The following is a 20,020-nucleotide window of genomic DNA, read 5'->3' on the forward strand; positions in this document are numbered from 1 at the left end:
CTGTATATTAATACTTCCATGTATTGAAAGAACAATATTTTGACACTCAGTGACACAAGGGAGGAAAAAAAAAGAAGGAGTAATCTGGTTTTTGATAACACAATGAGAACTTTGTGTTCAACTGAGGTGCATGTGAGAAACATCATGTTGCATTAACAGGGAAGGTTGACCTTTAAGGTTTATCTGGATTATAATTCTTGTGGCTTTAATTCATAAAACTGCCTGCTAATGTTTCACAAGTCCTCCCTGAGATCTGTAAAACAATTGGCCTATCTGCTCACAATAGAAAAGTTTGACATTATTTCCCAGTATCTCCTACAGATGTGAGGGCTTTTGTTTCAGAAGACATTGATGTCATTTTCATTCAAGATGCTCCACAAAGATTATCAGGTATTTTTTTATCTTAGTAACTTTATAATCGTCGGTTTCTTGTCTTTAAATACACCAACTATACTCTTTTAACTTGAAAGAAAAAGATCATGGATCTGAATACAGTTCAGCTCAAAATAAGTTCACATCTACAGCCAAACTGTAGGATGTGACTAAATTACCAAGCATACTTCAAATTGTTTCTGTAGCAATTTATCAACTATAACTTCAAAAATCTCTGAGAAAGTTTATATAATGAGTCATGACATATTATCTCTGTAACTATACCCTAGGAGACTTCTAGTATGTATATTGGTAAGGGTGATTTTTGCTTTTTTTTTACTTTCTTGGGATTCTTAAGGTAAACTTTCCATTGTTTTTCATCAAATTATGTGTTTTTTCTCTCAGAGGAAAATGTTTTCATCTCGAATCTGTTCTCATTTTATACCTTTTCTGTTGGTGATGTAACTGTCTATGGTTTGCAAACATCCCTTTCTGAATGGAAGCAGCTGCCATGTCTTAAGTACTCAATGTCTTCTCTGTGTGAGTAGAAAGGACAACACAAAAGGAAAAGCTTTGTACACAGATATTGGAGTCCTTATGTTCAGCATTACACTGTTAAGGAAGAAGCATATCAAAATGTATTTAAACTGATGAGATCTGATAGATACTTAAATAGCATTCAGAACAGTTCTTCCATAAATGGAAGTTCCTTGAACAATGGATCTTGCACCAGCGCTATGATTTTTTCATGATCTGAGAAAACAGGATGATGGCTCCTCAGGGGAAAGGAAGAGGCATGTGCCCTGCACTTCTTGGGCAGTACCTCTTTTGCTGTAGGTCTTGAGGGTTGAGCTTATGATGCGTCACTCTTGTTGCAATGATAGACAACGACCTCAGTCATGAACTTCAGTTTGCCTTTCAAATACAAACTGCAACAACATAGTAATGTTCTTGCTTAGTGGGTGTGCACCCTTACTTTTTAAGAACTGAGCAAGAAGTTTTGTATTTTAGGAAAAAGGTATAGGCGTACATTGATTATGCATATTCCGATATTCCTGCTGTCACTAGCTTCTTGGGAGGATCAGTGTGCCTGGCAGCACATCCTTGTGGTTTTCTTTGGCAAGAGTCTCCTTGCTGTGCTTGCCTTGCCTTATAACATCATCAGAAACAAGTACTAGAGCAATAGTTGTTACTTAGACTGAACTACCGTTGTGGCAGGGAGCATGGGATCATGCCCAACACTTTTGTGTTGGCTTTCAGGCAGAGGCAGCTTATACTTAACTCTGATCACAAGACTTTTTTTCTGTGCTTGAGCTTCGTTAGTGTTTATCAGCCATGTGTGCTATGGCCCTCTTGTGTGTAGAATATGCGTAAGGAGGGGGTTTTCCCTTCTGTTGTGTATTATGTGTATGTATCACTGTCTCTTTATATAATCTCCTTATATAACACACTCTCATGCCTACCGGCTACACCCAGTACACACCTACACTTTTAACAGTCACAGAAGTCAATCAGATGTGGGTGACTCAGCCAGCACAGCACCTCTTCTTCCTCCCTTGCCCCTCCAAAAGTAAATAAGTAGATAATCTGGAAGTCAGTTTGGGTTCAGAGCTCTGAGTCAATGTCCCAAGTCCCACTTTTCTAAGGCACAATCATCAGTTGTGGTCATTTCTGTAGCAGCTTGAGAAACCACAGCCAGTCAGCTGGGTTGTGTCAGGAGGAGCCGGATGGTGGCATCTGGAACTGCTTCATATCCAGACAGGCAGGAAGTGCGTGGGCATGACATCTTCCCTTGTCACACAGTGTAGAAGATGCTGAAGATGCCAAGCAGCTTCTTCCCATGCCAGTGCAACTGAGTTGGGACAATGCAGAATGGGAGGTGATAAAATAGCCCTGTCTTTTGTGGCATAAAGGGAACAGTCCCTTATGATGCATGCAGGAACAGCAGTCATGCCAGGCCTTTGTGCTTGCCATATGGAGAGAACGTTCTCCTTTGCTGCCATGTCCCAGTAAGGGCTCATCATGCTTTGGCCCAAAATGCTCAATTCTCCTTCTCAGTGGTGACCTCAGCAGGATAGCAAAGTTTGAGATCACTAGAGAGTATCATGTCCAACCCACTGAATTCTTCTGCCCACTTCTAGACAATAGAGTATGGAATACTCTAAAGACAGAACTTCTATAAATGGAGATAATGTACTTTTGGGTCTCTATGGGTGGTAATGTTTTCTGAATTAGTCAAAAATTGCTCCTTAATTGTTGACAGCCTTGAGGTAACCCATGCCCTCCACAAGTGATAAGTAAGTAGAGCTAGACATTCACCAGCCTGTGCTTCTTTGTCTCTGAAATGTATGGACAATGCACCCTGCATCAGTGTACAGCTATCTGTTCCATCTCCTAAAGTAAACGTTACTGACTTGGTTTGATTTTTTTTTGTGTGTGCGTGTGAGGTGAATACAAAAAAGTCAGAAGTTCTCTGTGTAATACCTAGAAACATACATGAAACATTTTTTTGACAGTGTAAGTCTTGGGGGAAAAAAGTGCTGTGTAGCAGTGCAGAGCAATAGTAATTAGTACCAACAGGAAAATTTTCTGCATATCACATTATGTGTCTATTCAGTCATATCTGGTTTGGGTCTTGCATCAGATGAGACATAAGAAAAGGCTTTACTCATTCTCTTGAGAAACTATCTTTTATTTCTGGAGCGGAAATCATCAGTTATACTTTAAAGAATCACAAATTTGGATTTGTATTTCTTTTTTTCTCTTAAATAGGCATATACCCCATTATGAGCCCATTTTAACAATATAGAGTGCTAGACCAGACAGTGAAAGAAAACTGTCAAATATATAGAGTTAAACATAACCTCAGCTACCGAGTCTTTGTTATCCATGGATGACAGCCCAGTTAGTGGAAGTTAATGGTGAAACACATCTACAGCATACTCCAGGTGCTAAAGACAAGCAGACCCCTCACAACAATGACGGCAATGACATGCATAGGATGTACCTATTTGGGGATTGTGTTAGTCCAGCTTGGGTTTTCCCCTTCACTAGCCCAGGTGCAAACACTGTGGAAGCAATGAATTTTGGTCATGGAGGAGACTGGTTCGTGTTTTGGATATGTTGCTTGAAAATGGTGCTTGCTGCTGGCAGGGGTTTATATAAGAAAGGGAAGAGGAGGAAGAGGAAAGATTTTGGCAAGGCCTATAGTTCAGGCATGCAGAACAGATATCCTAGTCCACGTAATCATAGAAGTGTGTTCACTTTTTAGACTTGCTACGTCTCTCTCTGCTTAGGTTTCTGTTTAAATGTAAATGACATAGTATTGCTGTTTAAACTTTGTAAGTCATTAGACCAGAGCCAAAAAGAGTTCAAACATGAAAACTATGTTTTGTTAAATTTGCCAATAAAGGAGTAGTCTTATTCTAAGAAAGCCAAAGCCTGAATTGTTTCCATAGTAGTTTTCTCTTTCTTTTCGACATTTGCCCACACTTTGTTAACTGGATTGAGCAAATAATTAGAGAGAGGGTGACAGAACTGAACAGAAGTAATTTCTTTACTTGCTGTCAGCCCATCCAAAAAAGCCTTTACAAGGAAATACAAGAAAATCCATGATTCTCCATTCCTGCACCAGAAAAATTCCTAAAATACATGACCTTGTGATGGTTAAAAGATAGCTAAGAGCCAAAGCTGGGCAATGTTTTCATCCCAGTTCAGCCATGTCATGGGTCATGTGGTTCAGCATGTGAACAGGAAGGTGAGAATGGGTGAACTTTTGCCTCAGTTGTGCAGTCCATCAGAGAATAAATGGAGCAAATCACTCTGCAGCTGTATTGGGAGGCTAACGGCTGAATACCTCTCACACAGAGGCTTTTGTGTTCTGGACATGATCTAGCATTATGATGGGACGCACTAGGCTGAAGCTTTGTAGCAATTACTAACTCATTATCACGCTAGAACATGAGATCTTTTATCTTCTAATTCAGAGTGTCACCTGTTCTTCATTTGCTAGTCAATAACCATTAATTACTTTCAGTGGAAATTTAAACAAAGCTTTTCCCCTCTGTTAAAACCAGTAAGCCATTCAGTACTGACAAATAAACCTGGAACTGTATCTCCCTCTTTCCTTTCATTCTCAGCCTAGAGTCTGGTACAATATGAACCCTTAAAGGAAATGCCTAGAAATTGATAGGTCAAGGGCCTTTATTAGTCTGATGGGGAGGAGGGGAAGCACATTCCTGGCACTTGCTGTAAGGGAAAGCATATAGCTACTGCATGTACACAGATTTCTCATTGGTTGTCGCAGGCTGTACCTGTGGAAATTAAAATTTGAATGCAGAGCTTGTTCAAAGATTTTTCTATCTTCTGACTTGCTTTTGTGTTTTTTTTTATGAACTGTTCAAACAGAACGAGTCAAAACAACAGTGTTTGGTTACCTTTCTCAAAGCAAAACAGAACTATTGGTTACTTTGTTTATAATTTTTAGCATGTTCATTTTTTTCACACCTGATTTGATTGGGCTAAGTTCAAGTGCCAACAATTGTGAATGCCAGAAAAAATAAAAGAACCAGCAGTGATGGTTTCTCAAGTAATCATTAATCTAAACATTCTTTCCTGGTAGGAGTTGAGGCAAAAATTGCTTTCAGCAAGTCTGTCTGCATTATTTGACCATTGCTTAGTTGATCCTGTAGAAATTTACTTCAGTTTAAGTTGTATTTCTAAGTTGGTTATTGCTTGCTCTTTGGAATGGTAGACAAGAGTTGATACATCCAACTGCATAAAACTTGGTGAGACCAGTTGTCAAAAGCTGCTTTTTGCTAGTATTTTGTAGCTATCTCCTTCAATTTAGTGCATATTTTAGAGTAAAGACACACTTCCAATGTCCTTTTATATTAATACACAAAATTAATGTGTAACTATTTTACATACATTTACACTCATTGTTGAATGTCTCAGCGTAAGCACCCACGCTAAAATTGTCCAATGAATTACAATACTGAGGTGTTAAAAAGAGGAAGGATGGCAAAAAAAAATATTGTTAAGTCTGATCCTGCTTCTGCTTAGATACTTTACAAAAAATGTGTAGTGAATAGAAGTTCTTTATGCTAATATTGCATATTCAGTCAGCCTATGTAGCATTTAGGGTTGGGGAATGATTTTTGCTAATAAATTAGGTTTGATTGTTACATCTCTGTCAGATGTAACTGACTTTATAGTGCTGTACACATTTCAAACAAAGACAGGACCTTGAATTCTTTATGTAGAGCAAACATCCACTCAAGTCAGAAGGTGAGCCGCTATAAATTCAACTCTGATTACCTGACTGTCTAATCTTGGAAATCTTCATTCACTCAAATAATGCCTTCTGATATGAGGAAACTTGTTGTTCTAAGCTGGGCTGCTTAATGTAAGCTGAAAGTCTGTGGAAGCAGGGACTAGGCTAGGAGAACCAGAACAATCAATTACTTATTTTAGATATTCCTTTTTACCTTTCTGTGAAGCTGCTACTACTCTAAATCCTGCAAGTTTGTCCCACCATGAAGAAACAGGAGTTGGTGATTTATGGCACCCTCTCAAATCAGCAGGGAAGCCCCAGTGTTCCAAGAAAGCTCATATGAGAGATACGAGTTAAGACGTCTCCTCCTCACAAGAAGAGTTTCATCAGCCAGTCGGGTATTTCTGCGTCATTGGCTAGGATATTCAACCCTGGAAAGGAAAAATAAAGCTGCTGCCATTGTCCTGCCCAGCAGGTCATATCCCTAAAGCACAATTAATGTCAAGGACTTACACAGCAGTTTCCCAAAACCCAGCCTTCTACGCACATTCAAGAAGCAAAATGTTCAAAAAGAACATGTTAATAAAATCTTGTCGAAACTTTGGAAGGTGCATAAAATAATAACTTGGAAGAAAAATTACTTGCAAATAGAACCATTGAAGTGGAATGTATTGCTTTGCTATGCTGGACACTGATTTATTAAGAATGGGGGAGGGAATTGAATATTTCAGGTGGTATTTACCAAGAGAAACTGAGCTGTCCCAAAGCTTTTATTAATCTGATTTGCAGAGTATCCACTACCATCAAGGGACCTACTAAAGTTGTTTTCTTTAAAGCTGATGTGAAGAGGTCAATGCAAATAGCATCGTGGATTATGCTGTGAGAAGATGACAATCCTTTTTACCATATGGATAGAAAGTTGAATTATTTTGTTTTCCTTTTCTGGTTATTTATTACATGCGAATCATGGCATACAGATATTCTCTTTTCCTCTCCAAAGGAAATGAAGTGTTTACATCATTTTGATTGATCTAAAGTAATAATTATTCTGTCCACCTACAGCTTCAAGGCAGTCAAATAGTCCTGTCACTAAGGCAGTGGCTTGCACATCAGAAAACTGAAATGTACCTGCCAAGTTACCTCAGACAAGTCACACATGTCTTTGCATGCCTCCTGTTCCATATGCTTTCCTGCTTTCATGCTGTCTTAGCTGGCCAGCTAAGAGAGACGGTAATCATCAATCATTACTTATTTGTTGGAAGGGACACTGTGAAAGATGTTGCTGTGGGAAGTAAACTTGCACCCCTGAAATGCAAATATGTTGACAATCCCATGAAGTTTTTCTTCAAAAACGTATTGGGATTTTTGTCCTTGTGCAAATGATTCTCTGAAAGAGATGTTAACAGTTGTCATGCTTTTCTACCAGTGTTTTATGTGTTCCTGTGTCAAAAGAAAAAGTTTCTGCTACAGTGCTTTAATGCTTAACATTCAGCATATATTTAGCAGGAAATAGATTAACTTGGTCAAATACAGTGACTATTCTTAGTTACCTTTTTAGTTACTTACTCTTAATTAAAACATCAATCAAGCCAAAACAAGTGTGACAGAAGAAAGAGACAAAAGGACGTATATTTTCATGATTCAGTGTTTGACATCATTCTGTAACAGACGACAGCACTCTGGACTGAGACATTACAAAATTTTGTTCTTTTCCCCATATTTGTGTCAATTCATGCAGTACTTTAAAAAAGTGAATCCATGCTCTTGAGCACTCAACCAAGTCTCGGTGTTCAAATGCAAACATATTAAAGTCTCCCCTATAGAAACAACTAGTGTGAAAAAAAATTGAAAATCAAATACAGCATTGTTAATAAGAAATAATTTTGCTCTTTTCAGAACTGCACTGAACGGGTTAATAGCCACCATATTAGGAAAGTGATAATTTCCCCAGCTTGGGGTATGTGTGTATCTGAGTACTTATTTCTAAACTAAAAATTCAGTAATATAATATCATGTACCAAAGAGGCCAATTTTATGTGCACTGAACCTGACTTTGTCTTTCTGCAGGCCATGTGGCTGATGTTGCAAACAGATGAGCCAGAGGACTTTGTCATAGCCACTGGGGAGGTCCATAGTGTCCGAGAATTTGTGGAGAAATCATTTAAGCACATTGGGAAAACTATTGTGTGAGTATGAACACAAGATAGCAGCCACAGGTTGAACATTTCTAATCTGTTGTGTTTGCTATGTTACAGAGTATTGTTTCTCTGCATTCTTATTTTTTCCCCTCACTGTCTTATTTTGTAACATGTGAGACCTTCCAGGCATGAATGACTGCCACAGTGGCTATGTCTAGTGTTGCCTTCTAGATCATAAGTAAAAAACGCAGACGGGTATGTCTTTAATTTTTATTCCAAGTCTTTGTTCTCTGTTCTCCCATTCACTCCCCACCTTGGGGGACAGATGTGCCTCCAAAGATGCTAGTTCCAGGGTGCTGTTCTTCACCCTTCTACAAAAGGGTGTTTCCTACTTGATTCTCTATTTTGTGCCCCCAGATCCCACAGTCCTGCTCCCATCCTCTGTGATCTCAAGAGGTGACACCTGCCAACCCTGTTCTTTCCACGTGACAGCCCATCAACCACACCACAAGGATTATGTAGCAACCCACTCCACAATTCTATTATCTCGTCTACTCCTAAGCCATAAAAACGTTGAGCGCTGGGTGCAGAATGTTTACAATGCATATTCCACATAGTTTGATTGAAAATACAAAATTCCTTCTCAAGGCCATATAATAAAACCAGGATGGCTTGGTGAGCGCTTTCTGTAATTTATATTTTTGTTGTTTATTATTTTTTCAATTTCCCTCCTTCTGTATCTTCTCTGGGCCCCATGCATCAACATACCGATCTCAGCTGGAAAAGGGAGAGGAAAGCCACAGGCTCTTCCATGACGCTAGCGCCAGGGCTGTTCCTCAGGCCATCAAAGTCACTTGTGCAGCTGGTGAACTATTGACAGGGCCAATAAGTTTTACTTGGGAACAAAAACTTGACAAATTCAATAAATATGCAGAAGTGCACAGATATATACAATATTATTTGAACAGGCAGTGGGTGGCTAGGGAGGTAATAACATTTTCTCCTCAATGAGTTTTTAGTCTGCTTTCAATTTTTGGCATCAGCTTCTAGAAAAAAATTCTGCTGGGGGAAAGAAAGCCTGTGTAAATATAATTTCTAGCCCAAAAGCTCAGTTTGGGGAATAAGTTTCTCTCCATATTTTTAGCGTCTCTTAATAGTGAGATATTTCTGTATGATCACACATTGTCCCATATGCCTTAACAGTAGTGAGGTTTGACAGGGTAAAGAGGAAATAGTGGGAACTTCAAAATTTGCTTTGTCTTTCTTATCTTTTCTCCTTTTTCTATACTTTTGCTTCTTGTTTTCATAAGCTAGCTGTCTGTCATAAGCATTGATACAAATATGCCATGGATTCGGTTGCTCCATATAAGTAAGAATTCTTGTGATTCTGATAACTATTTTCTCCCTGTCTAGTGTTGTTTGCAAAAGTAAGAATGAATGTTTGAAGAACAGGTTTTTTGTTTGTTTTTACTTTTTGTTTACCTAAAATTAGAAACAGAAATATATCAGTCAGTATCTGGCTACATGTCTTTATTTGCAGAGGTTCTCAACATCACAGCTTCTTTTGATGTCAATAAATTTATCCATTAGTTTAAAATTAAACTCCCTGCTTTGGTGTTGGCCTAAAAATTCTCAGCATTTCCCAAGACTGACAAAACAGCATATATTTTTCAGAAAGCAAATTAAACCCTTGAAACAAATAAAAGTGTAAGTACTTTTGTAAATAACTTCTGCTATACAGAGATTTTTAAAGGCTTACTTTAGATTTAGTTGGTCTTAACACACAAAATTTGTGTCCCGTTTGTTCAATTTTTTGCTCAGATATCGGTCCATGTGATGGACTCCATATCATTCATGTTGGTGATTATTGTGGTCACTGTTTGGATTGAATCAAACAGTCAGAATTTTCTCTGTGAGGGAAACTTTACAGTATGATTCCAAGTGATGAGATAGGGCAGGTATCTTTTTGTGTACAAAGGCATAGTTGCTTATTTTTTTTTTACTAATTAATAAAAGTAGTATTCAAAAGTTGTGTCAGAATCCATGTGACATCTAGTGACAGGAATTTTTAGGAACCTAAATCACTTTAGAAACAGGGATTGGGCTGCTAATCCCTACGGTTCTTCTGAAATTGTTGTCCACTGTGAATAATTTATTAATCCCTTAAGCTATTTACAGATGATATATATAAATAGCTATACCTATGGGGATGAGATGACATTTTAGGTGTTAATGATAATTTTGTTGCTGATAATTTTGACGGTATTGTAATTCTGATCATTTTAGATACGTTCTAGGCAGGTAAACCAGCTGTTCATTACCCCTGCTCCCAGGGTGGATGTAGTGGCACAACAGACCCACTACTCATCTTGTAGCCATCATTCATCCTTCAGGTTGCACTAGATGTAACATATTTCTCAGGATTTGGAAAGTTTTGTTAAGAACATCCATAATTTGTCTAAGTGTCAGCCTGGCCTATGCTTTTGCAGCACACACACGTTCTCTCCTTAACCTTGCTGGCTTCTTGGCCAGCTGGCTGGTAACCTCTCACATTCTTTGAAACCCCCAAGGACTTTCTACTCCCATCTCCTCCAGTTTGAATTTATCTTCTTCAGGGAGTAGCCTGGCAGCAAAATCCTCCCTTTTAGCATTGTAAGACCCCACTGGTGAGTCCCATTGATCTGTTTCCTTACAATTTATGAGGCACCTAAGAACCAGCATACCAGAGTGCAATTGCTAAATGAGTTCCTACGAGATTGCTTTCTTCGTATCTCTCTTCCTCACGTTTTGATTGAGTTGTTTTGTGGGGGGAGGAAAGAGTAGGTGGACAGTTGCAGGGTGGCGGATATTATGACATTTTGCAATCTCAAAAACTTATCTGGGAAATTTCCAGCAGTCCTTTCCACTGCTGCAAGTGATGGCACAGCTTCCCAGTATTGCTGTACAATGTGCCTTTCAAAATTGATGGAATGGTAGAGTAAATGGCCAGGATGGAAGTGCACAGAATAATAGAATCATTAAGGTTAAGACCTCTAAGATCGTCCAGTCCAACCGTCAGCCCAACACCACCATGCCTACTAAACTATATCAGAAAGTTGTGACAAGCAGTAGTCAACAGAGATCATTGAGAACACAGTGTGTGTGTGCAGGGGCTCTTAAACATCCCTACTTTGTGCTTTGGCAGGGAAAGTTACAAATGTAACCAAGTCTTAACTGTCACACCTTGATATTACAGTAGAGAACAGGAAGAAAAGCAATCCTGGCTGCCCTATCAACCAGTTAAAAATATTTATTTTAGTTTTTTAGCTTTTTGTCTTCCTAACAATTCACAGTAATGTAGACAGCTAAAACTCCAGAACAGCCTAAAAAGTCTGTCCAAGAAGATAACATAATACTCTGTCACAGCCAGTCATTAGCACATGTCAGGACTATGTCTTCTAGCCAAAATAAGAGAAAAAGAAACATTCTTGTAACTAATGAAATGTACAGCTGCAATAAGACTGATTCTCTGAAATCGACTGTATAGTGTACGCAGAGGTTTATCCACCTTGTGTGAGTTTTTTCTTCTAACAATTCTTTTTTGAGGGAGAAATCTTAAATTATATTTATACAGCCTTCTGAATCTTTCAAATTCAATCCTTTGTACTAACAGGAAAGCCTCAAAGCTACAAATATTTTCCCTCTGTAAGGATTACACTTTTTTTCTTTTACTTTTCCTTCAACTTATTACTAATTAAGTAGTACTTGGGGGAAACACTTCCCGCCTATAATTTGAACTACAGCAGAGTAAACGAAACAGGCAAACGCTTGTCTTGACTAATTTTCTGTCATTAATCTTATTAAATTACAACAGGATTGCAAAGATAGCCTGAAACCACTACAGCACTCAGAGGTTTTTGCAGAGTGCTATGAAAGCTGCTGTTCACAAATGTGGACAGAAAAAAAAAAAAAAAAGACAAGAAAAGAAATAACTCTTCAAGCAGTGGAAAGATTTATTGTGGGTTTTATTAATACAAAAAATACGTGCACGTTTATTACAGAAATAGTCATTACTTCTAGGATCAAAATTAATCGATTAAAAATTACTATTTTACTCTAGTCATTTGGCTCTACGTACAAATTTTATCTTAACTAACATGCCAGTTGGTCTTATAAAAGATCACTCTAAAAAGATCACTAAAAGAGGAAGTTTGCAGATAACTATAAGGTCTAATGAGGTGAACTGCTAGCATAAGTGGAGCAGTGGCCTCTTCAGTGATAGCGAATGTTGAACTGAGATTGAACTGAAGGAAGAAGGTTTTTCTGGTTTGTTTGCTTTTCCTTCTTCTTACCTTAAAACAGAAGATTGCGTTACAGAAATACATTTGAAGGACTGCTGTAAGAATGGAAAGCCAACAACAAATCAGTAATGGCGCTGTGGGGACATGAAAGAGGAGCCATCAAAAGTCATTATCAAAAGAGCTGGCATTTCTAGGTCTGCTTTTGCCTAGCAAAAATTAGTGGCTGGTGGGTCTTATGTGTTGTATTTAACTGCTCAGGAAAAACAGAAGCCTTTAGATGAGGAGGAAGGGAACAGAATCTCATACAGAAATTGAAGGCATTTTGAAGAGTGATCGTTGAAAGGATCCCAGCCACATCAGTGCATAATGTTGGCCTGGGTGAACCCACACAAGCAAGGCTCCTTTCTTAGGACTGCACCAATTTTATCACTGTTCTCACTGCAGAGTATATGTTTTAGGGGGTCATTTAACTCGCTTCAGCTGGAGAATTAACTCTTCCAGCTGAGCAAGCTTTTATTACTTTCTTATTGATAGCAAGATTTTACCTATAGGCAGACCTAATAACTGTTTCATAACTCAAATTAAGGTTTGAAGTCCGTAACAATTTCTCTAATTTCATACATCATACGAGGTGTGAGAGTTTCTGCTATAGAGGGACTGGGTGAGAATTAAATCTGATGTTTCATGGGAAATTCCACGTTCCTCCCTCCAATGAAAAGAAAATAATTCTCACAAATGCAATTTAGAAAAATATCTGCTATCTGGTCAGCTGGATTGCTTTGATTTTCTTCTAACCTCCTTTTAAGAAAAAATAACTTAAGAAGAATTTTTAAGCTGTTCTGAAAGGAAAAAAAAACCCAAATATTTTCCCTCTCAGGATGTCAGTCATCTTTTTTAGATGATATAATATAATTTTGTTTCAGCTTGGTCGTAATGGAACTTTCTTGAAACAAAACCTTTTCTTTCCAGAATATTTTCACAGAAGCATTAATATTCTCTGAGAAAACATTTGCTTATCAACACCCACTTTCACAGTTCTGAGTAAAGGGATAAGATGGTCAAAAGACTTCTGATGAACTAAAAAACAAAAATAGGGAGTTTAGCAGGTATTCTTTTTTAAAGTCTCATAATGTGAGGAGTCACAATTTAGATTTTTTAGACTTGAGCTTGACAGTGCTGAGAATATACTAACAACAATAGCATTGTTTTTACTGCATTCCTTTAGTGAACAAACACCAAAGATCTGATTTATCAAAGCATTTGGAAGAAAATTTAAGTATATCCCTCTAAGGTAGCCTATGTGATCATGGTTCAGCAATCCCTGTATCCTTGACTGCTTTCATGCATCAGAACTGCTGGTAAGGCTGGTGGTTGAGCTGATGGCAAAGGAACATATGCAGATTCATATTTAAAATTTCCCTACAAAGGATTAATTAAAGACATTAGTGGTCTGTTATATGTTGTGAGTTTTGCTGCTTATAAAAAGTCAGGACAGAATGAAGTACTTTGGCTTAATTGTGTGTGTACAGCAATCAAGTCAAAAATCCAAGAAGTCTACACAAATGGTATCTTGAATTAGCTGTGGCGTAAGAGAAAAAAAAATTCCTAAAATTTCATTTTTAATTAATTTATTGTTCATTTTCAAATGCAAAAATATTTTCTGTTGGCATATATTTAAATTAAAAGGTGTATATAGTAGTTTTATTTTCCATAGATATCCTGAGCATCTGTAGCTACTAATGGTTTTGAATATTATTCGAATTATCTCAGTTCTGTTTCTATGTAAAGATCAAGCAAGAAGATGAAACACATATATTTGTTCAGTATAATTGTGCTTTTATGAAAGACTTCATCTTTAGATGATTTCTTCACCACTTAAAAAAAATATATATTTACTTTGCCGTGTTTGCTTCTCACTTACAGCCATTCGGACCTTTTGGTCCATTGCAGTGCTATTCCCACCCCCTCTCACTTATCCTGGCTCCCCTGTGTCCTTCCCTGCCCACTTCACACCACACTGGCTAGGTATCCCAGCCCTTTGTCCTCAGAAAATCCCCTGCACCCATGGATGTTTTTATAGCTTGAAGCTTGTGGTCTTACTGAATAGTTATAGAAATTAAAAAATAATTGGAATCTCCAGGGCTGAAGGAGTGGAGGAGCATTCATCGTAATGATCTGCAGATATGGAATTAGCCTTAAATTAATTGCAGTCCATTCCTCCATAAATGGAAAATGTGAAAGTTCTTGAGGAGAAGAACCTTTTAAACAAGTAAACTCGCACATGCATTTGAAATGTGATTAACTTCGTTTTATGGAAATTTCTGAGGTCAGTGATAGTAGCGGTACCCACCAGTGCTAACAATTACTATTGTCTTAAGCAATTGCAGAGCACCCATCTCCAACAGTGAGGCATTTGATGTGGCAGCGTAGATGCATCGAACCTTCTTTGTCAGTAGCAGACATATGGTCTAGTGCGTCCTTCTCTAGGTGCAGAGCATCCTGGCTGTCAGCTGTGAGAGCAAACTCATCCTTTGCTTCAGTGAGAGGGTGAAGCTCCCCAGTGTGGGGTAGGCAACAGTCTTGTTGCAGAGGCTCATTGCCGGTAGACTCTAGGACCAGTCTGCAGTAGGCCAGCAAGCACCTCTCTGGAAGCCTTTGACACTAGCTAGGGGTTAGAGGAATCCACTCCCCATACTTGATAAATTTAGTTCAGCCCTGATTAGCCAAACTTAGCCTTGGATCCTTTGTGTTTCTCCCAAGTTACACAAGGCTGTTCTCTTGCCTCTTTGGGCATCCACACCTTGTGGCTGAAGCTATCTAAAATCAAAGCAAGACAAGGGTTCCCCATGCCTCTTCCACCATGCTTGTGCTTCAAGACAATCTGACATTATGTTTTCCAGTTAAAAACTCTGCAATTTGACTATAAATTAAGGAGGATTTTGGTGGTATGTTTTTCTTTTCCTTGTGGTTAGAGGAAGAGGGTAGGGAGAGTTGGTTAGCAGGATGGATGTCTTGCTCCTGGTGTCAGGCTGGCCCCTGCAAAATCCCTTTTATCAGCAGTATAGTGTCCCCAACTGTGAGCACTGAGGTGCCAGCAGTAATTAGAAATGCAGCTATCAAATGCTACTTTGTTCACAATGAAAATTACTTTTTTTCCCCTTGTGAACTTTTCACATTACTGGGCTGAACAAAACGGGTGGAGATTTCTTCTTAAACTAATTCTATTGTTATAAAGCTTTGATAGCGACATTAAGTCAGTCTTTACTGGCTCAGCTGAGGCTTCTGGAGCCTGTTGGGTGTTAAATGGGGTTCCCTGCTCAGTGACCTCCAACAACAACTAACGTCTCCTGATCTAAGCACTTCCTGTTGTTTTACTGATGATGGTTAGTTTTCTATTAAGCTCATTTGAGTCCTGCACATTTTTACCCTCTGCCCTTTAAAGGGAGGGACTAATGTTAGTTTTGGCTTCTGGATGAAAACTTTGCAGTTCAGGCAGAGCAACTGTGAAAAAGAAAGAAAGAAATTTTAAATTATAAATCGTCTTTAGCGTCATGGCATGACTGTTAACAGCTGATTTAACTTTGCTATTATCTATTGGAAATTTCAACGTGGAGCGTTCCCAGTATCAAACATCCTACAGGCTTTGCTAGTCATCCAAAAGTCAAGAGCAGTGCTTAAAAAATCATGGGATTTAAAAGCTAGTAATAATGCATATTTGATATTTCCTTCTGCCTTTCAGTGTTTTAACCTTTATGGGTACATAAAGGTCACATTTTCAAACTTTTCTCTTTAGCCTTCAAGGGCTAGAAACTCGAAAATGAAGGCTGCGGTTGTCAAAGAATTAAATTCTTCTAGGAGCTTGTTGGGGGGAAGCAAGGAGAAATCAAATCTGTGACAAAATCCCAAGAGCTGGCAGTACAATTAGTAAGAGGGAGGCAAGGAGGACATTTCTTTCATTGCTGGTGACTGTGGCTAAATAGTCTAAATCACAGTGCCAATTTAAATTATATAAATTTTACTTAAACAAAAAAAAAAGTAAAGGATTTCATCACTACACTGTTATGCCAAGCTGGTTCAGAGCCCATGATATATACTTAGAGGCAAAAAGCAAAGAGAGGATAGAGTTTCACTTATAACTCTTGATTTTGTACATTCAATGGATTAGGTTTGATACATCGATGTACGTTCCTACATGTGCCATCTGAGGCATTTGTTTTGAGAGGTAGTATTGTCCTCAGGCTTCCAGACTGCAGGCTGCCCTCTCCAAAGGCAGAGCTAGTCACCCACCGCTTTCCTCTTCTGCTGCTCTCAAAATTTTAGACCAAGACAGTTGCTAACAAAATAATTCATGGCACAACCATATCACATAAATTATAGCAAATTGCAGCCTGTTCAACATATATGGAACTAATTTTGACAAAGTAGCTGGCTTTCAGCTCACAGGTAGTAAGTACTTCTACAGTATATGTATGTGAAGTGCCATACATGTAAAATGTCAAGGAGTGACAACGCAGGAACTGTTTTTGTTTTGTTTTTCCTCATTAAGCACAAATTAAATTATGGAGCTTAATGCTGTTCAAACAGAGCCTTACATAAAATTAACAGATTAAAGGGTTGCTGAAAGCATTGGCCAATATACAAGAATTAAAAATATTTTAAGAAAATAACTTTGAATCAATCCACAAATCAAAAACCTCACTGTCATATTTATTTGCAGCTACATGAGACATTCTGAAATCAGGACATTTTATTTTCCCCTAGCATTATGCGTTTAATTTGAAAGTCCTGCATTTTAGACCTTCCACTGAATCAAAAACCAAAACAAAGAGACTTCAAAAGCCATTGTTGCTGCATTCAAGTCTAAACCCTGCCTTTGTTCCTATAGCTAATGAGTTTATACTGTCCTGCAGGGAGAATTGACACCAGCCTCAAGTAACTGAAAGCAGGCCAAATGCTGGTAAGATCAGAGCACTAAAGTAATTATGGGTTGATTAAATGTTTATCTTCTTTACAGGTGGGAAGGGAAGAATGAAAATGAAGTAGGGCGATGCAAAGAGACTGGCAAGATTCATGTGACAGTCAATCACAAGTACTACAGGCCAACTGAAGTGGTAAGAAAATGCCCTCTCCTACTTTTGCAAATGAATAATCCAATCACTCAGCCAATAAATTGCTGCATTTGGCCAGCAGTCTGTGAAAACAGCTTAATTGCACTCCTGCTGCCGGCTCTTGGAGCTCTAAATTAGCCTGCTTGTTGCCCTCCTCACAGCCAGCTACCTTGGAACAAGCAAGCAGGCAAGCAGTGTTGCCCCGGAGAAGCAGGTTTGACCTGTCACAGACACTGTTCTGCTTCAGTCAATCTCTCTGAATGGGAGAGGGGGTGCTTAGGGGTGTGAAAAATCATCTGATGGGAAGCAAAGTGAAGTGTAAAACAACTTGGTGTTCCTTCTGGTTTCAAATGGGTATTCCCTCCTCCAGCTGCAAGGGAAAGCAAAGGAAGGTGGGCATTAATAGGCTAGATTTTTAAAGTACTTCCTTCTGTGTCTTCATGATGGTGCTTTAACTTCATCCAATGAGTATCCCCTGTGCAGCTTAGGTCTTTATAACTGTATGTACTACAAAATGTCTGTTTTAGAAGTGCACGTGCTTTGTTTTCTTGGGTGCTTTGCAGGGTCCCACTCAGTAAATCCTCATTTGCAGAACACATCTTTACTCCCAGGAATGTCTCAGTGAATTCTGCTGGGGGCACTCAACCAGAACACTGCCAGCAGGACCGAGCCACTTACTCCTGTGCTCAAATCACCTGATGAGCATGCTAGGACAGGAAAAAAGACAGTATTTCCAAGTCAGGCAGGATGGTGGCAACCCATAGAGATGGTACTGGACTGAGCCTGGTTTCTAGACACAAGGAACAATAGCCTCAGTTGTGCGACGTGGGAGTGGGTGTGCACAGGAGAGGATGTTCTCTTCTCCTAGGGAGCGTTTTACCAGCCCAGCCAACTGCTGACAAAGCATCAGCTGTCAGTCCATCCATTCAAAAGTGCTGGCTTCAGCTGCCTGATTCAAATAAGGTGTGACACAAAAACATTTGTGTTCACATGGATTGTAGGGTAGGAGTGGAGACCTGCGTGTGTGGAAGTGGGCATGGGTTATAAAGTGGAAATTCAGAGGGGAATAGAGAATTTCATGTTATGTAAAAAAGGGCTGTGCCTGTGTATCAGAATCAAATGCTAGGAAGTCATTTAGAGCTGTCTGTCATTCTGTGCTTTGGTAAGGTGTCAGGAAGATAAGGAGGACACAGAGACAAAAGGACTTGCCAAACAGGAAAAGGACACTTGACCCAACAAGTCTGTGCTTTTTGAGACCCACTTTCATGCTTTGTCATACCTCTTACTGAAAAATACATATTCACTCCGCAAATTTCACTGGTTGTATGTAGCTATTCTGAAGCCCGTAGTTCCACTTAACTGACATGCTCAGACATTTTCTGCTGAAATAGTAGTGCCATGGTCTTCACTCTGTCCTAATTAGTCTCCTTATCGGAGCACTTTCTTTTTTTTTTAATATATTCAGCTCACAAACAATTCTCTGTTTTGGGATAGTGCATAAGCACAGGTCCCTCAGGAATGCTCATGCAATTACTAGTGCATCCATACAAAACTATAGGGATGTACTGAAATACAGAATGGAATGTAGCCTTGAAATAGCATTGCATACAAACTCGGTAGGCATCTGATGTTTATCTGAAATTATCTGGTCTGGTTTGGGCCACCTTCCCTAGGGCTCCATCTCTCTCTTCCACTGCCCCCCATCTTGCTTTGTGTTTAACACGGTAACAACTTGGTTCCTGTGGAATCCAAGAAGGCTGTGAAGCTACTCAAGCATGATCAAGGTAGAAACATGAAACAGGTTTGAAGTATTTTTGTCTTAAGGAATATGCAGGTGAAATGTGAGCAAACACTTCTACGAAGAGATGTGGCATCTGCTTCCTACAATCAAAGTTTCATTTTTAGAGTAACTCATGATGGGTACCCAGAATCGTGTTAATTTCTTTTAATTCTGATTTTATTTCTGTTCCTCATCAAAGGTAGGCAAACTTCTTTTTCTTCAGTGAGGGAATTACATCCTTGCAATTCCAAAATGCCAGACTAAAACCCAATCCATTGCAAGAAAGTGAGGAAAAGCAATGAGAAAATTGAAACAGGTTCTCAGCACATGTCCTCTCCCACCACCTTCACCAAGACCACTGAAGGCACGAAAGCCTTAGAGTGACATTTTCGAAAGAGACTTAGCTAGATCAGTTAACAGGAATTCTACTGTTGAAACCTATCTGACACAGAAAATATGATGCTGAGATTCTCATGTCTTATTTGGAAACGTTTCTGTCTGTCTGTGCCTCTAAAATTTAACATGGTATTTTGGAAAATGAAAATAAATATCATTTAATCTTGTGTACAGTCAGTTCTGACAGTGCCAATACATTCATTTGAAAAACAGATTTGTTTTCTTCAGTTAGTGATCCCTGGGGTCAAGGCCTCCCATTGAAAAGCTTAGCTGTACTGAAGAAGAAACCTTGAAATGTGAGACTGTCTTGTGGTGAATCTAAGTAGACCCTTTGAATGTCTTGACTCTAAATCTCTTCACTCTTCTTTTGACTGCTTTGGGGCCCCCTGATATTTACTGGCCTTGGGAATTATTCCTGCTAATGTTTCTAATTCCTGCCTCTGTCCTTTCCTCCTTGCATCTTTCCAACTACCAACCTGTCAGTATCATTTATTTCATCTTGTAATGAATTTCTATCAGTATCTTTTCTGACACTTTTTTTACTTGTACTTGGAGACTAACCTGCTGTAAGGATGGAGGAAAAATGATTACTTCTACCTTTCTTAAAATCAGCAGTTTTCAACAGACACTTTCTGACAAGTTTGCTTTTCATACTGCTTTGATACACTGTG

General features: G+C 38.8%; 1 protein-coding gene across 3 annotated transcripts in view; it reads left to right on the plus strand.

The window, feature by feature from the left end:
- GMDS (GDP-mannose 4,6-dehydratase) overlaps positions 1-20,020 on the plus strand; it is a 421,560-nt gene that overhangs the window by 332,334 nt on the left and 69,206 nt on the right. For all 3 annotated transcript variants that reach the window (XM_069853596.1, XM_069853597.1, XM_069853598.1), the window contains 2 exons: positions 7,715-7,833; positions 17,080-17,176. In XM_069853596.1, coding sequence (XP_069709697.1) covers positions 7,715-7,833; positions 17,080-17,176 — 216 coding nt within the window. The remainder of the gene's footprint in view (positions 1-7,714; positions 7,834-17,079; positions 17,177-20,020) is intronic.

The sequence above is a fragment of the Phaenicophaeus curvirostris genome, chromosome 3 (genome assembly GCF_032191515.1).
Source record: "Phaenicophaeus curvirostris isolate KB17595 chromosome 3, BPBGC_Pcur_1.0, whole genome shotgun sequence".
Lineage (NCBI taxonomy): Eukaryota > Metazoa > Chordata > Aves > Cuculiformes > Cuculidae > Phaenicophaeus > Phaenicophaeus curvirostris.